Source organism: Puntigrus tetrazona, chromosome 21, assembly GCF_018831695.1.
Source record: "Puntigrus tetrazona isolate hp1 chromosome 21, ASM1883169v1, whole genome shotgun sequence".
In the NCBI taxonomy this organism is placed as follows: domain Eukaryota; kingdom Metazoa; phylum Chordata; class Actinopteri; order Cypriniformes; family Cyprinidae; genus Puntigrus; species Puntigrus tetrazona.
Window position 1 is genome coordinate 4,860,263 of NC_056719.1, and position 18,234 is coordinate 4,878,496.

The 18,234-nt window shown below is 39.1% G+C and overlaps 1 protein-coding gene across 1 annotated transcript in view; it reads right to left on the reverse strand.

The window, feature by feature from the left end:
• Positions 1 to 578: 578 nt before the first annotated feature.
• nnt (nicotinamide nucleotide transhydrogenase) overlaps positions 579 to 18,234 on the reverse strand; it is a 32,231-nt gene continuing 14,575 nt past the window's right edge. The window contains exons 12-22 of the mRNA XM_043221416.1: positions 17,700 to 17,810; positions 16,156 to 16,301; positions 15,417 to 15,612; positions 14,752 to 14,985; positions 13,040 to 13,200; positions 11,671 to 11,850; positions 10,673 to 10,832; positions 8,229 to 8,310; positions 4,397 to 4,515; positions 4,189 to 4,304; positions 579 to 2,143 (exon numbers count right to left, since the gene is read on the reverse strand). Of these exons, the coding sequence (XP_043077351.1) occupies positions 2,003 to 2,143; positions 4,189 to 4,304; positions 4,397 to 4,515; positions 8,229 to 8,310; positions 10,673 to 10,832; positions 11,671 to 11,850; positions 13,040 to 13,200; positions 14,752 to 14,985; positions 15,417 to 15,612; positions 16,156 to 16,301; positions 17,700 to 17,810 (1,646 nt within the window). The 3' untranslated portion in view covers positions 579 to 2,002. The remainder of the gene's footprint in view (positions 2,144 to 4,188; positions 4,305 to 4,396; positions 4,516 to 8,228; positions 8,311 to 10,672; positions 10,833 to 11,670; positions 11,851 to 13,039; positions 13,201 to 14,751; positions 14,986 to 15,416; positions 15,613 to 16,155; positions 16,302 to 17,699; positions 17,811 to 18,234) is intronic.

Below are 18,234 nucleotides of genomic sequence, written 5' to 3' on the forward strand. Positions count from 1 at the left end.
TCATGAAGACCCATTTAATCTGCTTTCAGCACTGTTACACAGAACAAAAAAAGCAGAAACATCAGGCACATTCATTAGCGTGACCACAAACATCTACAAGCCCCTCCAGAACGCTGGAATTAAGAGAGATAAAGCGCTAACTGATCGATGAACCAGACCAAAATGAATGAACTAGTAATGGCTGGAATGCGATTTTACCATTATGTCAGAAATAGCCCATACCTTAAAATAAATGAATAAAAGCTTGTTTGGACACTTTGAAGCACAATCCCAACAATCCCTCACCTCTTAAGAGAGATCGGCAGAAGGTGCGTGAAGATACCATCATGTCTGAGTGCCACTTCTTGCAAAGGTGAAAGAACCCACATAGATTTGAGATCAGAGAAAACATCTCCGCCCTCAACTCCAGACACAAATGAGAGGAAAACTGACAATGGGTAATCACTGTCACTTGTGTGCAGATATTCCCTCATCAGATGCTGCAAGTGGCTTCTACAACAGCTCAATCTAGGCATTGTGGTGCCCGCAACACTGAAAGCATGCAACATTGGGAAATGAATGACTGTTCGTGCCATTGCTTCTCTTGTCAGGATGTTTATTAAGAGGGATGCTCTGTGATACAGTGGAGAGAGAAAAAACATTTCACAGTATGACATTAATTCCTCACCATGGCACAATAAAACATTTGAAGACTCGCCCTCTTCCCTCCCATGTATTGCGGCTAATCTGAATTATTTCTATGCAAGAACCTGTCTGTCTATACAAAAACATCCTGAAGGAGCGGGAGGGAACGCAAAACTCTGTATCAAACCTGAACCGGAGTTCGATAAATACTTCCTATCCCTCACAGCAATTGATTCCCTTACAATTTACTTCTTTTTCACATATCAAAACATTCCTGAATCTGATTGAATTAAGCATCTAAACTGAAACGTAATAGTGAAGAATGGTGTACCACCTTCCTGCATCCACAAACCTACATTGAGGAACAACCTACACGCACCCTACGCAGCCCAGCTCGAGGACAACATTAGCAGAGGAGTGTGTGACTGGGGAAGTGAGGGATCGTTTTGGTCGAGTTGAAACTGTGGAGAGGTAGGGTTGTTGTAATGGTCTGACTTGGTTCCTGTATCTCGTAGGATCTACTCCTTTAGGTCCCAGTGGGCAAAGTACAGTACATCTGTTCGAATCCCTGTCAAATACTGCTGGGAACAAATTTGGGAGGACAACAGGGCAGATATATGGTAACTACTCTTGCTAACCTCACCGCTACAGTGACATTCACTTCAATTAAGAGTGGTTGGGGAATACAAATCATTTTATGGAGGAGCAACAGGTGTTTGGGATTCTGTGCGTAAATCTTCAGTGATATTCGCTAGGACTTCATCTCAGCAGCGATCCTTCAAAGCTTCATGCTATTAAGAGAAAATTTGCATTGTTTGGAAATGGTCCTCTGAAACAAAGTTGATTCCTCATCTTGGAACAACACCATATACCACCAGCTGGTCACTTAATGCACATGGTAAGTTCACAAGAAATAAACAATTAAGAAAAAGGGAAAAAAAAAAAAAAAAAAAGCATACAGTTTATGGCTTTGAAACTAACTAGTCGTGTGTGCTTACACTAGCAAAAAACTGATTTAAAAACAGATTGCTGTGCTATATAAAACCTGATCTATAATACATACAAAACCAGATGATAACTGGTTAGCTTGATTTATTAATGCTAATTAATGTGATGCTGTAATGCTTTTTTCCTTTTAACTTCAGTCAAATGGGGGACCAAAAAAAATAAATAAAAATAAACATTTAATGAACAGAAAAACAAAAGGTTCTGGAAATACTGAATAAACTACTTATCTACAGATTAAATGAAATGGGTGTCATTAAGAGCTTGATCCTATTAGTGCTAATTTAGGTCTAAGGGTTTATTGGGTTTGTTCGATCTCCTCGTCTTTGTGACTCATCTGGTGCAAAGCAAGGTCAGATCTTCTGTTTCCTCTCTAGCCCTCGCGGACCTTGGCAGACAGAGCATCACAAGTCTTCTTGGCATCTCCCAAAAGCATGGATGTGTTTGGTTTGTAGAAGATAGGGTTGTCTACTGCGGCATAGCCAACTCCCAGAGATCTTTTCATCACGATGACCTGGAGGGATGAAAGCAGAGGTTGAAGCATTTTGTCTTATCCTGAAACAAAGGTAGCTGAAAAAAAAATTCACATTAAATAAAATCCTGTACGTTGCCCTTAAATTACCAATGGCTTTTTCCACTGAGCTGAGCCAGCCAATTTAAACTCTTCAACATTATTCCTGTAATAACACTGCATGCACCTGCATGTGAAGTGACGGAGAACTGTTTTAGGATTCGTACAAGAGGGTGCAAAAAGAGCCAGAGCTTCCAACATGTAATGGTTATTTAAGTATCTGCCATTTACAAAATTAAGAGTCATTAGTGTCTTGAACACCAGTTTTTAGGCTGAGCAGTTTCTGGGAAAATCGTCGAGAGCAGCGCTTTGATTGGGAGCATCTGTTTGGGAAGGAGGAACACTTGGTAATTGAATAAGTAAAACCAGAGAGGAGAGCCCTTGCCGCTGGTCTAGCTTTAGTGTTATTCAATACACTGAAAGATATTTGGAACGAAATGACCCTCATCTTGAGACTTCAAAATCAGCAGGCGGATCCTTTAAATATCATCATCTGTCCCTCAAAAGCCCTGCAGATGTTCAACGCTAGCCAGGTGATCGGGACAGCTTTCAGACACACCCATCTCCTCTTCTCAAAGAGTCACGTGACCGCTTTACCCAGGCTAAGCATCCCCCAGGACAGGACAACATCCTTTTGTTAAATTATTCATAGGGCAGCTGGTTTCATTTGGGAATGAGGTTACACATGAAGGTCTTTAACAAGGCTGGGAGCAATCAGTAGGGTGGATGTTGCACGAGATTGAGGATATCAAAAACAACGGAGACAATGGACAGGGAAACTTCGGATTCGGCCACACTATCATGTCATCAAGAGTGTCACTAGATTTTAAGTTTGTCATGTTCCCTCACTAAGACTTGGCTACACTTGCAAGTTGCTACAAATAAGGAAGGCTATGGTTCAAATCTAAAGTGTTTGCATAATTCCATATGGTATTATGGAACAGGTTAACAAGCTACACGCAATTACTCGTGGGAGAAGGTCGATGTATTTACACATTCGCAAACGTCAAGCCCCAGTACTCCGAGTGATTTCCCTAGAGAAGGTCTGGCCGCAATGGGCCTGTCATGTGGTGAGGCACACCAGCCCCACATTTTAGGGAAAGTATCGGTCGGATGCTCTGAAATGTCATCATTCCAGAACGAGCGAGTCAGTGCTAATGAAAGCAGCGTGAGGCTTGTCTTGCTGGAGATACACCTGGACCGAAGCGTGGTTACAGTGGGAACCAGCTGTGGAGATGGGATGGAGATTTTCATATCGCTCTGGGTGGGAGAATGAGGGATGGTCTGTATTACTATGCTTGAGGGCAAATGCTGCAATCCTGGTTTTTATTCTAGCTAGGCCATAAAAGTATAGCCTGATACATATGGACTATGAAGTATGTCATGTACACTTCAGTTTCATCCATTTCAGTTGTTTTGGTCATTCAGCTCACCAAAGCTGCATTTATTTGACTCAAAATATCTGAAAAAAACAGAATTGCGCTTTAAATTAACTGATTTATTGTGATAGACAAGATAAGCCATTACTCCAGTCTTTGTGTCATTTAAATACGTTGTGTACATTTTAAGCATGTATATCTATATCTCTATATCCATTTATATCTCTCTCATTTATAGATAGAGAGATAAAGTGCTGTCAAACGATTTATTGCATCCAAAATAAAAGTTTTACATAGTATGCGTGTGTACAGTGCATATTATGTAAATATAAATATACAGTATACATCTTGAAAATATCTACATGTATATTACATTTACACATTTAATATATGAACATAACATTTCTCTTAAATATACACATGCATGTGTTTAGTATTTATATGCACTGTACATAAAGAAAAACTTATTTTTGATGTGATTAAATGTTTAACAGCACTAATTGATTATTATAAATACATTTATTTAAACCCCAAATTTTTGAACAATAAATGGTTTTTTTTAGGACTATAATTTATAAGTTGCCTGGCATTATCAAATAAAACCCTCACCTGCTTGGACTTCCAGACCTCCAAAACAGGCATGCCAGCAATGATGGAGTTGGGGTCCTCCTGGGCCGCTGAGTTGACTGTGTCATTAGCTCCAATTACCAAAACCAGGTCAGTTTCTGAAAAATGATAGATAATGAAAAGCATGATTACAGATTTTATAATTGCACAATTGACAACAAAAAATAAAAAAAATGGCAAAACTGCATACCAGGGAAGTCTTCATTGATCTCATCCATCTCCAGCACAACATCATATGGCACACCAGCTTCAGCCAGCAGAACGTTCAGCTGGCCTGGCATACGACCGGCCACAGGGTGGATTCCAAACCTGAACACACACATGCAGATAATACAGATCACATGAACTCTTAGATCGCCTGATACACATATGGCATCCAAATAAAGCACTTTCCGGTTAGGCAGGATGACTCTCTATACAGGACGAGCAGAGTCTTTGAACACGGTTAAGCAGGAGTGCTTTGAGGTAGGGGTCAGTGTGATTGCTAAAGGTTAAGAGAGAAGGAAATAAGCAGCGGCTGAAGGTATCTTTTTAATGCTAGAGGTAGTAAAGTGCATCAGCTCAGGGGAAATGGCTTGAGGAAGACGATTGGACCCCCAAGGAATGTGGGCAGCTTTACGACTTCACTGTAAAAACAGAAGATCACAGCCGACAAGCTTAGAGACACAGGAAGTGATATGCCTCCTTTATTTAACCAATGTAAATGTGTTGTTTTTATTTGAGATATATACTGTTTTCAAGTTCAAAAGGCATAGGGTACTCTAACTCGCATTACCAAAAAGTACCAATTTTAACCTTTTTTGTATGTATATCTTAGAGCATTTATTATAGCCCAAAGTTTTATTCCATTTCAAGATAGGATATTAATGGTAACAGCTACGCTCAAGACACGTATGTAACTTTAATCAATAAACAAAATCTACTGCCCAAGCATGCTGATCAGTTAAAACAAAATAACAAAAAACATTTACAACACCAAAAGGGGTCTCAGAATTTTTTTTAATAAGACTTCATTTAATTATAAATTAAAAACAGCTAAACAGCTTCCACGAAAGAACTTGGGGAAATTCTCAGAAAACAAGAATAAAGATCGCATGCATGGTTGTGCACCTTTAACCAATTTACCTGACCCAAGCAGTCACTACAACCAGCCCACTTCCGATCTTGTTCAAATTAACATGTCAGAGTTGTTTACTTCATAATTAATCAATTTCCAAAGCATTCAGGTCAATTTGTGCAACATTTATACACTACCTGATGTAACATTTGTTTTATTTCACACTTCATCAATTATTTTCTCATCCCTTTTTAAAAAAAAAAAGATTTGGGAAGTAGACTTTCAAATGATGGTTGCTATTTGTCTAACAAGTGTCTACTCTGAAAGGGGGGTGGATCACGTCACGCAGTTGCTTTCCATCAAATCCGACATCTGTTCATCAGCTTCCTTTAGGTAAACTCATTTGTCAAATAGGAAATGAGGAAAAAACATGTTCCATAATAAACTAAGAAGAAATATACTTTAGCGGACAGGCCTCAAAACTTTCAAGACACGGGGTTTGTCAATCAACTCTGACGCTGGCTTACATAAGCTGCAGCTGTGAGCGAAAAACAATCTGAATGGACAACCAATCCAAGCTCATTTATACCATCCAAACCAGCCCGACCGTTCTGTTACTACCATTACCGTCGCACGGCGTTTCACCGCACTGAACCAACACACACTTCGGAAAAAAAAAAAAAAAAAAAAAACCCAGAGGAGAATCAGACTGCTTTCCTGCACAAACCTGCAACTCCTTTCAATGAACCGAATCTTTCCAAAAGTTAACGTAACAATCTTTATGGAGAGAGAGACGGACAGAAATTTTATAGGAATGATAAGGACAGTTTACAAAGTGTCAATTCCACTCACAACCCTCTCGACAGGACGACACCCCGAGCCAATTATCCCAAAAAGAGCGAGGGGGAGAGCGGCGAGTGCGCTACCTAATCTGTCCACTCTTTGGCCACCCATCTCCCCTTCTAATCAACTGCAAATGCTCTAATTGGCAGCAGCTGTTGGGCTCTCAGATCAAACGAATGAACGAAAATTACACAAGCTTCCGGTCTGCATCTCTCCTCCACAATCACACAGAGCCCGCAGCTCTAGAGAGAAAGAGAAAATGGGAATCGAGTTTGTGTGTGACAGATCTGACAAGGTGGAAACCGAATGAAATAAGCTGACAAGCACCCCACAAATTGCATTATGGAAAACGGTATTGAAGTGGACAAGAAAATGGCAGGGAATGATAATTTGACGCAGCACGAAATAATCTCCATCATCGGCAATGTGCTTTTGAGCGAAGCACGCATGGCTGACCACTTTGTGACCAAGTTGCTGACCAGTACTTCATCTTTTAGTGTATTAGACGAGTTGGCAGCACACCATGGCATTCTGGGACTGATTAAAAAGCATTTGTGTGAGTGAGTGCCTTCATGAAAAATGCTGAGGGAATCTTCAAGTCACAGATGATGCCTTAATTGGCTCTTCTGACTGCCAAGTGTGGTGAAACCAGGCTAGTGCTGACAACCACTATCTAGTGGGAACAAGACAAAGGAAATGACACCATCCAGTGCAAGGATAAAAGCAAAAGGAAGAGAGGGGCAAAGGAAAAGCAAAAATGGAGCCAAGGTGGTCAGCTGTAGTCCTGTGAGGAGTACATTTTATTCAGATGCCTGTTTACAAAGAATTGCTGAGGTCTCTCATTTGGCCTTTTTGCTGATTTAATAGAGTGAGCAGAGGACAGGAGCAAGAAAAATTTGTGTTGTCCTTATGATTGCTACAATTCAGTGTCAAAGCATGTGCATTTATGTGTGTGTGTGTGTGTGCGCATAAATAAAAAACCTATTTAAAATTGCATTTTATTTATTTTTTATATGTAATAGTTTGTTTTATAACAATAAATTAATAATAGTAGTAGTGTAGTGTTGCACTTTATTTGGTTATATTTTTTTTTAATTAATTTTCCACCAGACTTTTACGTTTGTGATTTCACAGACTACCACTGAAAACAAAAAGGCATCTAAAACTAAAAGCATGCTTGCACAAGGTATTATAGATCACTTTGCTACTCCGTGTGGTCGACCCACATTCAAATCCGTCTCGACAGTCTCCACATCAGAAACTCTGACACCGCGTTGCATGTTCTCTTCAATATGGCAAATACTGAAAGCTTATGGTTGTTGAAGCATCTCTAGGGTCAGGCACACAGTCTTTCCACGCCCTGCAACCTGAGAGGTGTCGCGGGGACTGTGGAAAGTATTGCGTAGCCTGCACCTGTCGCTCTGCTCTTCACCGGCTCTTTCACAGCACTGGGAGGCCTGGGGTACACTGCGCTCTCAGATCACAGGGCATTACACGTACACTGGAAAGGCAACAAAAGCCCCAGACAATAGAGCAACTGAATGACAATATTCAAAGGCACTCTTTGAAATGGAGGAGTCCGACATGCGGAGAGAAGCCTGCCATTCAGAGGTTCCCCAGACCGAGTTCAAACAAGAGAAGACTCAGACCCCCCCCAGAGAGACTAAAACTTACAGTAATCAATAACAAAATTTGTTTGTTTGGTGTTATTTATATAATGTATTTATTTGTTAATATATATATAAAAAAAAAAGAATATTCACAGAAAACTTAAGCTAATATACAAATGCATTTTGAAAATGTTTTATTCATTTTCTACTTAAACATTTCATGCAGTGGGGAAAAAAATATGATTAGGAATTAGAAGAGAAGCAATGGAGAGAAAAAGAAAGGAAAAGAAAGGAGAGATTCTAAGTGTCATCCAGTTCAATAATTCACAGGACACTGTTTACTAATAAGGGGTGTCCTGCATCCGCCACTGAGATGAATGGGAAATGTTAACGGATAGCTTTCTCCTGGTATCCTGGATCTTGTGGCGCACACGTGGTTTAATAAAAGGTGTCCAATAACGGTTCAACAGTTAGGATTTTAAAAAACGACTAGATTTTTGAATGTTTCTTACCTGACTTTCTTGCCTTGCTCCGTCAGTGACTTGACAAGATCAGCAATGGGATACTGAGCTTTTGCTGCACACAGGCCATAACCTGAAGTAGGAGAGACAGAAATTAAGAAGAGGAACACAGCTAAACACACATGCAAAAACCAGTCGCTATTTATATACGAAGCACAGGAAACTCATTTTTGGAAAACTGATGAACTCTGCATGAACCAGACACATTTTTATATTTTTAGAAATTGTATCTCACCTTTTTTCAAAATGCGTCATGCGAATTGATCTTAGCCCAATAAATTATCCCGACTTATAAACAATAGGAAAAATCTGTTTTGAAAGTAAAGCAAACAAAAAACCTGCTCCCACTCATTTGTAAATCACAGATGAAATAATTAAAACTCGAATGACCTTGCAGGATTATAAACAAACAGAAAAGGAGGAGGAAATTGCTTCATGTTGAAATACATCTTCAATTAATCTAAAGACAGCGCTAGAATTTGTAATCATATTTCACGAAAGTGTTTATTTTTACACCCCTGGTGTAGTTTGAAAGCAGAACAGAATTAACTGAACTGGGATCAGAAAAAGCACCGTGCAACAAAGATAGAAAGACTTACTGATGTGTCACCAATAACCAAATTAGCATTTACAGTAAGGAAAAACGAATAGAAATTCCTCACGTCAGTCATTTTAAAGCCTCAGTTACTGTTGAAACCTTTTAATAGGCTTGTCACAACAGCCTTCAAATCCTCCTGCTTAAACAAGCATGTCATGGTGCATGCCGGCTAACTCTCCTTGCTCCTAATGATTTCTTTACAAAAAAAAAAAAAAAAAAAACATTTCTCCTTGGGAAAACAGCCATGGTTGGCAAACTCGAGCTTTAAACAAAAGTCTTAAATATTTTCACAGCTGTCAATCAACTAAACTAACTATGACTACTTAAATTATACGAAAATGCGGAAATGGAAACAAGGCCATTGCTTAGTGTAAAGACTGAGCAGTCAAGGGAACCCCATTCAAAATACACCAAAAAGGACAGACAACTCAATGCAAGTTGAAGGTTGGCTTTAGCACTGAATGAGAGGAGAAAAAAAAAATGAAGTGAAATCAACTGTTTTTAGTCCAGGACTAAAAAAAAAAAAAAAAAAAAAAAAAAAAAAGATTCTGCAGTTAATATGAAGTCAGCATTATTTGGCGGTCTTTTGAAACACTAAGAACAGTGTGAAAAAAACTATAATTAAACTATATACGTTTAAAAAAAAAAAGAAAAGAAAAAAAGATTATTATTAAAAACAAAAAAAGTAAAAAAATTTTGTTCCCTTTCCTATTGTTTGTTTTATTTTTGTTGGGCCCTATAGTGAATTGCAAAACTATCGATGGGGAATATAGGATTTGAACCTAAACATTTTTTGTAGCAGACTATTAAGTTCCCATTTGTTGCAAAAATTTCTCCTATCCCTTTGTGGCTCATACCAACAGACTATACTGCTCACGATGGTCAGACCTTTGTTGTCAGTGAACATAGCGCTTTCTTTGACATCTTGGCAGTGGCTAAACAGGCAATGGTCAAGAAGGAAAAATCTGGATGCCTCAGAGCCTGTTGGACGGCCATTTGTTTTAAATAAAAGGGGCCGTCTCTGTTGTGCTTGGCCCTGCAATCTTGTTTACTCTGGAGCGCATGTTTATTATCGTTTCTGCTTTTCTTTCTGTTCATATTCCCGCATCTTATCGCTCATCTTTTCCACTGTCCTGTCGCCTCCAAGGTCTTGATCTTCTCGACCTGCTGTCGGATCATAAAACGCAACTATAAAACAGTCCATTGAAGAGAACAAAGCAGCGTGAGAGACACTGCCATTGCTGAAGGCCATTACGGAGGCCCCTGCCGAGAACCGGCCACAGAAAAATATTTAAGTCAGACTAAATATTTATTTGCCAACTGAACTTGTATTGAAGGTAAACACAGTTAAATTTCATCTGACACATCCTACTCAAGCAGTCATCTGTATCTGGGCAAACGAAATGTGTCGGGACCCTGCCAGAAAGCCTCAGCTCACACCAACAATGCCACAGGAGTCCAACCGCCAGAAAAAAAAAAAAAAAAAAAACCCACACACAGTAGAGGAGTTGAGCCCAAACAGACAGACAGATTAAAAAAAAAAAAAAAAAAAAAAAAAAAAAAAAAAAAAAGTTAACGCGAATGTGTCTACGTCTTAAAAACTAGCGAGAATTCAAGACCACCTTAGAACAAGCCCCAGCAGGCCTCAGGGTGCATTCTGGGGGGTTTTATCCCGCAGAGGAGGGGTCAGAAAATTACCAGTGATGTAATGGGGGTGAAGCGAGGTTGTTTTAACAGACATAACATAAAGGATCGTTTGAAGTCGTTGACGGTTCGCTCCAGATCTAGTTGAAATGAAGAGTTTCAGATGTGCGAGGCTACAAAGGACCTCCATTACCTGGAACGATGATTATATTGTGAGCCTCCTTGATCATCTCCACCGACTGCTCCACGTTGACCTCAGTGTGGGTACCGGTGATCTCCATGGGCTTGCCTGTGCCGGTGGATGAGGTGCCGTAGCCACCCAGAATGACGTTTGCCAGTGAGCGGTTCATGGCCTAGCGAGAGAAATTAAGAAAAAGTTTGGAAATCAGGATTGCAGAGTATGAAGAGTGCCCCCAAGCAGAATAAAAAAATAAATTGCGTAAAGAAATTTGGTGTCCATATGACATTTAGACATTATTAACAGAATATTATTGAATGAAGCCAAAATGAATCAATCGGAATTTGCATGTGAAGGAGAAAAGCATACAAATAATTTAAATTAACTTAAAACTAAACTATTGTGTTGAATTCCAAAGTCCCACTGGGGTACAAACTGTGGGAATCATTATAACAGGAACATCCAGTCTTTGAGATCTTTGAGGTTTTTATGTGTTCTATAATCTAATATTAATTACATTATGCTAAAATGATTTTAAAAACTTATCAAACCCTTTAAAACAAGGCATGTGTAATGAATTCATCCACAAATCAGAACTAATTATTTGCTCATTTTAAAAAAAGCCCAATATGAGTTTTTGGCGCAAGAGGTCAGATTTTCAAAACACAAAAAAAAGGCGAAGTTTAAAGGAATAGCTTACCCAAAAATTTTAATTACAACATATTTCTCACCCCAAGCCATCCTAGGTATAGGTTTTATTTTTATTATTATTTTGAAGCTCCATAAATCGAATATCCTAACCTAAAAAAAACTAACCTATACACCTCCACCAAAGCAGATTTTGTAATCAAAAAAGTTTATTAAAACGTAAATAAATGACTTCCCTTTTTGTTTTTATCCATTATTAAAATTCAAATCTAAAAACTAACAATGTTCAGACCTCCATTTCACAATTCAAAATATTCAATATTAAGCGCAAAACTACCGTTTTGTAAACGAGACGGTTCACTTACCACACACATGATGTAGGAGAGGATGGCTCCAGAAGAGCCAATGAGGGCACCCACAATGGTCAGCAAGTTGTTATTGAGCAGGAAGCCTTCAGCGCACAGGGCCCAGCCAGAATAGCTGTTTAGCACTGTGATCACTACAGGCATGTCGGCCCCTCCGATGGCGGCTGTCAGGGTCAGGCCCTACAGAGAAAACGAAAAGCGGGGTCAGAAAGAAGGTCAGAGAGAAAGAAAGAGCGGAGATTAAAAGGTTACGGTGATGACAAGTGAGCAAAGCACAACAGTAACTTGATTCCATCCTTTAAACAAAAAGGAAGTCACAAGCCTGAGGTATGAGCATTGTGCGCACGGTTCATTTTTTTTTTATAAATGTGTTTGTTCATTTACACACTGGATGATGATGAAAATAGGAAATGTGATATAGTGCACAGCAGAGCAACATATTTCACACAGATTTGGTTGCAATGGGCTTCAATTAAGGCATGAGGTGTTTGTCAAAACACAGTATTCCTTTCACTCGTCCGTGATATCATCCCTGTATTATTAAACAATGTACTTTCCTCAGGGAACAGGCCTAAACAAAGCCAGCTACCATGCATCACGTAAAAAAATACCTAAGAACAAGCAGAAAGACGGAGACTTGAAGAATAATCACTGTAAAAAGAGCCAGACACCATACTGCAGGTGATTGTTTATCTTTATGGAGGTAAAAGGAGCTGTATAAAAATGTCAGCTTCCTGATTATTGACAAATGATGAAAGCCCCATGACGCCAATGTTTACCAGGACTCCAAAAGCTTTCCCTTGAAATTTCATGATTGTGGTTTACTTCTATCTGTCATCATATGGTGGTGTGCTCTTATGGATTATATAAAATAAATAAACTGAAGCCAAAGGGGTTTGGGTTTCATGAGCTGCAGGGTTTACCTACAGTATATCATGCTGTTCTGAAAGGCTGAACAAAGTTGTACGGGTTATAGTTGCACTCAACCTTTTCAATCAATCAGTCTCTATATCCTCATACCATCAGTAAGTGGAAAACCAACCAAATTTGTCAATTTTACAAACAACAGTCGCTACTAATATTTATTATGTTTTTGCTTGCAAAATATGTATAAGTATGTATACATAAAGACACACACCTGCTGCATAAATATTTACACGCATTTACATTAATAAATGTATATTCATATATAACATACTATATCATATGATATATACATCTATTTAATATATAAACGTAACATTTTTCTTAAATATATACATGTGTGTATTATATATGTATGCTGTTATTATGGATGCAACTAATCGTTTGACAGCACTAAAATATTACAACTACAACATCATTTTGGAAGCCTGTGTGAATCCCTTACCATGACAGCAGAGAGTGCAGACACAGAGCCCAGGCAGGTCATGCCAGTGGTATAGCTGGGATCCAGCATGTAGGGGATCATGCCGCCTACACTGGCTGCCATGAGGGTGGCATTCAGAGCATGACGACCAGGAAGCATAAGGGGAGCTGAGTTCAGGAGACCTGCAAGTCACAAGTAAGAAGAGCAACAGAAAAACTTGGTTAGCATGTATGCCTTTGTGAGCACGATGAGTGAAATAAAATTAGTGTGAGAACTTTTTGGAAACGAGAAGCTTGTTCGAGTTGTGCTTTGAACAAAAGTACACAACTGCATTTCATGTTGTTAAAGTGCACTTTAAGCAGCTGCTAGCTCTCTGTAAACTATAATAATACGTATGAGACATATCATCAGCGTGAGACAAGTATGTGCGCACAGGAAAAACTCAGTAGGAGCTGAATCAATAACTCTTCAGCATCTGCTGCGTAACAAGTTAGTGATACAGTTGGATTGGGCGATTATGTACAGTACTCTAAACTGGCCCCCCTTTTAGGCTGAAAGAAAAACTCACAAGGACAAAAATGAGACTTTTAATCTGCTTTATCAGCGTAGGCCTGCAGGCTTCAGAGCGGTGGTAGTGGTGGAGGAATGGGAAAGCTCCTGAAGATAATGCGTTCCAGCTTTGAGGGACAAGTGGAAAATGACTGGGGGGCGGAGGGACTAATTAGTGCCAAATTCTGAGAGGTTCCGCCTGGCCAAGCTTTAAACATGAGGCATGTGTGGCACCGGTGGGCCAATGAGTTAACAAACAAAGCCGCACCAGACAGCGAGGACCTAGACCCACAATATTGAGATTTCTAATAGGGCTGCATGATTAATAGAAACTAAACCACAATAATCCTAGTGCAAATATCAAACTGCAATTTGATAATTATAATTAATTATATTTATATAAGAAATTTGGGGTTTTTTGTGTGCATCCCTATAAACCAGAACTTTCAGAAAATTAAAAAAAAAAATTCCCCCCCCAAAGGAAAAATAGAAAAACATCTCTGGGCTTCAATGACTTTCATTTTATGGACAAAAACGGTTCAAAATATTTTCTCATGTATTCCACAGAAAAAGGTCTGTAATATTGGTTTGAAACATCAAAGTGACTGAATTGATCACTTTCAGGTGTCAGTCAAACTTTAGTTTAAGGTCCACTTCTCACAATTAATGAAGCATTAACTACGACTTTTGCTTAACTCTTAATAGTTAGTACGGTAGTTATTAAGTATAGGTATTAGGTGGGTATGATTAGAGTTTAAGAACTAGAGTTTAACTGTGTGCTAATAAAGCAGCCAATGTATTAATAATAGGCATACTAATAAACATACCAATAAAAAAATGAGAATTGGTCCCTACCCACCTTTGAGGCCATTTGTAAATTATACGGGTCTAGTTTCTGGTTTCGTCTTTATCCAGCTATTTTTAATCAGCAATTTTGCTGCTTGAATTTGAAAATTGTTGTGTCACAATATTACTTAATGTATTATCAAATATGAACACACTGGTTTGTAGTACAAACAGTTCTACCATTTACTCCATGTTCTTATTCTTGACATTTACCTAAAGTGTCTAATGAACCGGAAACCTAACCCATAGGCTTACTACCGTGTTCAGTGAAAAGGTGGATACTAAAATTTTATCAAACTATCCCTTTAATTGTTATTATATAACCAAACAAGCAGGACCTTGAAGTTTGCCATAAGCCACCAGAGAGCCGCTAAAGGTGACTCCACCGATGTAGGTCCCCAGGTAGGCCACGATCTTAGTAAGGTTGGCTGCAGGATCGGTGGCGAAGTGTGGATACTCCACCATGTACTCTGCCACGCAGGTGAGCACGGCCGCCAAACCCACCAGACTGTGGAAAGCAGCAACGAGCTGAGGCAGGTCCGAGATCTGGATCTTCTTGGCGATGGTCAAACCTGCAAACAACAAAGGAAAACTCAGTCCTGCAGGTAAACGGGTCACATCCGATGAAGCGGTGTGTGTGTGTTGATGTGAATCTGGGGCGCAGGTTGGGGGAAGGGTGTGTAGGGGGCATGGTTGGGGCGGGCTGAGACCTCAGGGTGAAAGCATCTGGAATCAAGCAGACTTCTGGTTTGTGCTGGGGCTGGTTGGGACGGTTTAAACTACGTTCCAGCAGGTTTCCAGGAATAATTAGCAATTTAGATTAGAAATGACTGGCTACAAAGCGTGATACCGTGCTGTGTGACTCACACGACCTGATGACCATTACCTGGTTTTGCTGGGAAATCACAAGGTTATTTGCCATTTACATTCACACACTTGGAGGTTCAAAGGCCGCTGACTAAAGAAGAAATGCATGCAGACACAAGCACACAAGTGAACTCACCAGCAGTGCCACCCACCGCCATGGCCGCACTCATCTGTGCCATGAGCTCAGGAGAAGGTTTCAACGCTCCAAATGTGGCGGCAATGCCACCGGCCACTCCGATCATGCCCAGGGCGTTACCGAGACGGGCCGTGGACTGGGTGGACAGACCTGCAAGAGCCCCCACGCAGCATAACCCGGAGCCCAAGTACATCATCTGCACACAAAGAAGTCATTTTTCTATAGAACAACTACAGATGTTCTGAGCTGAATTTATCATGCTGCTATATTCTGGTCACAAGAGTTCATCCCTCCTTGAACCAGTGATATTTTAGTATTATTAATTTATGCTACTACATATCACATATATTACAAGATGTTCGTTTTATTTCAGTTGAATTTTTAAGCTTTTCTCATTATCATCATCATTATTATTATCATCATCATCATCATCATCCCTAATATTTTAGTTAAAATGTTTTTATTTTAAATAGAAATAAGTTACACTGTATTCGTTTTGAGTAGTTTTAGTACTTCAAATGTAAATAAAATTAAAATGTTGAAATCTAAATGAAATTTAGATTTCAACATTTATTATTTATTTCAATTAATAAAAATGATCTGTAATTAAAGACTAACTTTACTGTAACTACATGCAACTTTCTGTATTTTATCACCGATTTGATTCGAGCCAAAATCTGTGCCCATAGTACATAGTCCAGAAAAATTGTGATAAATTAATAAAGCAATGTAGTCTTACCTGTTCAATGTTGTAGCCACTTTGAAGAGCGACCCCATAACCCCCAACAAACAAACCAGTAGGAAGTAGATACAAGTAGTTATACTCTGGAGGATCAGTGGGCCGCTTGAACATGTCCAACATTCTCTGAGTAACCAAGAAACCACCTGATATCCAAAAAAAAAAAAAAAAAAAAAAAAAAAAAAAAAAGTAATCAAGTAAAAACACATCAAATGGATGATAGTCAACATGTATACCAAACTTTGTTTTTTAGTATTCATTTGAAATATTAAATAAATAGGCAAAAGTATATATATCACATCAAGTCACTTAAATGTGTAAAATGTCCTAAATGAGTTGCAGAAGGATGTCTTGAAGAATGACGGGAGTCACTCATCTGCTGCTCATTAGTGAAGTATTTTTAAACCACCATGTGATTGCATTTACATTCATTTTCCTGGCTTACGCCGTCCTAGCTAAGCAACTTACTAGGACGATTACCAAACCAAAGCTTTTCATTTGAAACTCAGACGGATATCCAGTTTCACTCAAACCTTAGTGACCCGTACCTCTGAGGATCCCGGTGAAATATTTAAACTCAGAAGTAAATGCACTTAGACGGTTGAACACAACGTATACAGCATTAGAAAGAACGTTCCGTTTTCCCACAATTAAATGTGAAGGATATCCAGACATTACAGTCAGGGCCAGAGAATAAAATATGTTTTCATTCCTGTCATTAATGGAGCAGGTTCACCATAAATTCCTTGTCTTTTATTGAAATTAAATTGGAAAGGGCAATTGTTATTTTTTCCCTGCATGCACTTGTAACAATAAAAACGGTCGAAAAGAGGATAGGAAAAAGCGACCAGAATGTCCATATTTCTAACTCTAAGGTTTACGGGTAATGGGACTGCGGGACGAAACGCCGTGTATGAGGAATGGAAATAACAAAAAACATCTTTCAACTGAAATTAAACACCTGCCTTCTGAGAAGATAAATATATAAATTCAGACACTTTATGTGCGCTGGAACACTTATCAAAAAGCTGTTATTGTAGCATGATGAAAAATGGCTGTAAAAGCCTAGTAGAATGCTATTAAATCACCAACACACCCTCTGACCCGGACTGGCGTCTTGGCCAACCGTACCAGGATGCAGAATGAAGGGGTCATTGGATTCAGGATGGCATTTTGGCCAACTGCCCACTTAAAGCCATTTTCCCCCCTTTTCCTGCTTAATGGCCTTGTTGGTTGGTTTTGAGCAGAGCCTGATTTATGACATGACCGAGGCTCTTTGAAGCAAAACTGCCGCGCTGACATTTCCTGCTTCAGGTGTGAGGTTTGACGGACTAAACTATTCCACCTGGAATGAACGAAATACGCCACTCTTCTCACGAACAGAAGATGCAGGGCAGCCAGAGGGCAGCGAGCGGCCCGAGTGCACAGCCCTCACCTGCTCGCATTTGTAATCTTACTCGACTTTCAGCATTTGATATTTTAGCAATGTTTTATCTCGCCTTTCCCTGTTGGCAGGTACAGGATGGTGTGTTCAATGCACTCACCAGCAATGTTGACAGAGGAGATGAAAGCAGCCAGTACGGCCAGGGTCTCGGCTGTGCAGCTAGGGAGTAATCCACCACCCATGAGGGAGAGCCCACCAACAGCAGTCAAACCTGAAAACACACAGCATCCATGTTAGTAAGATTTAAGGCAAACAAATTAAAGTTATTTGCAGGTTTATATAATGTTATAGTTATTAAATAAAAAGAAGCAAAAATAGTTTTTTGGCTATATTTTTTGACAGACTAAATTATTTAAAATAAAACATTTTTTTAAATAAAATTCTGTGTGCTGAAAACACTATAATGAGAGGTTAATGTTGACTGCAATAGACAGAAATTCATGAGACACTTCACTACTGAAAAATGTATAATTAAAAATATAGCATTATTATTATTTTTTTAATCTGTATAGAATGCACCAATTAAAAAAAAATAGTCTTAAATTAAGTTATTAAATAAATGTTTGTTTTTAACAGCTACAGCACTATACTGAGAGATTGGTAATATGTTGAATGCAAAAAAAAAAAAAAAAGTC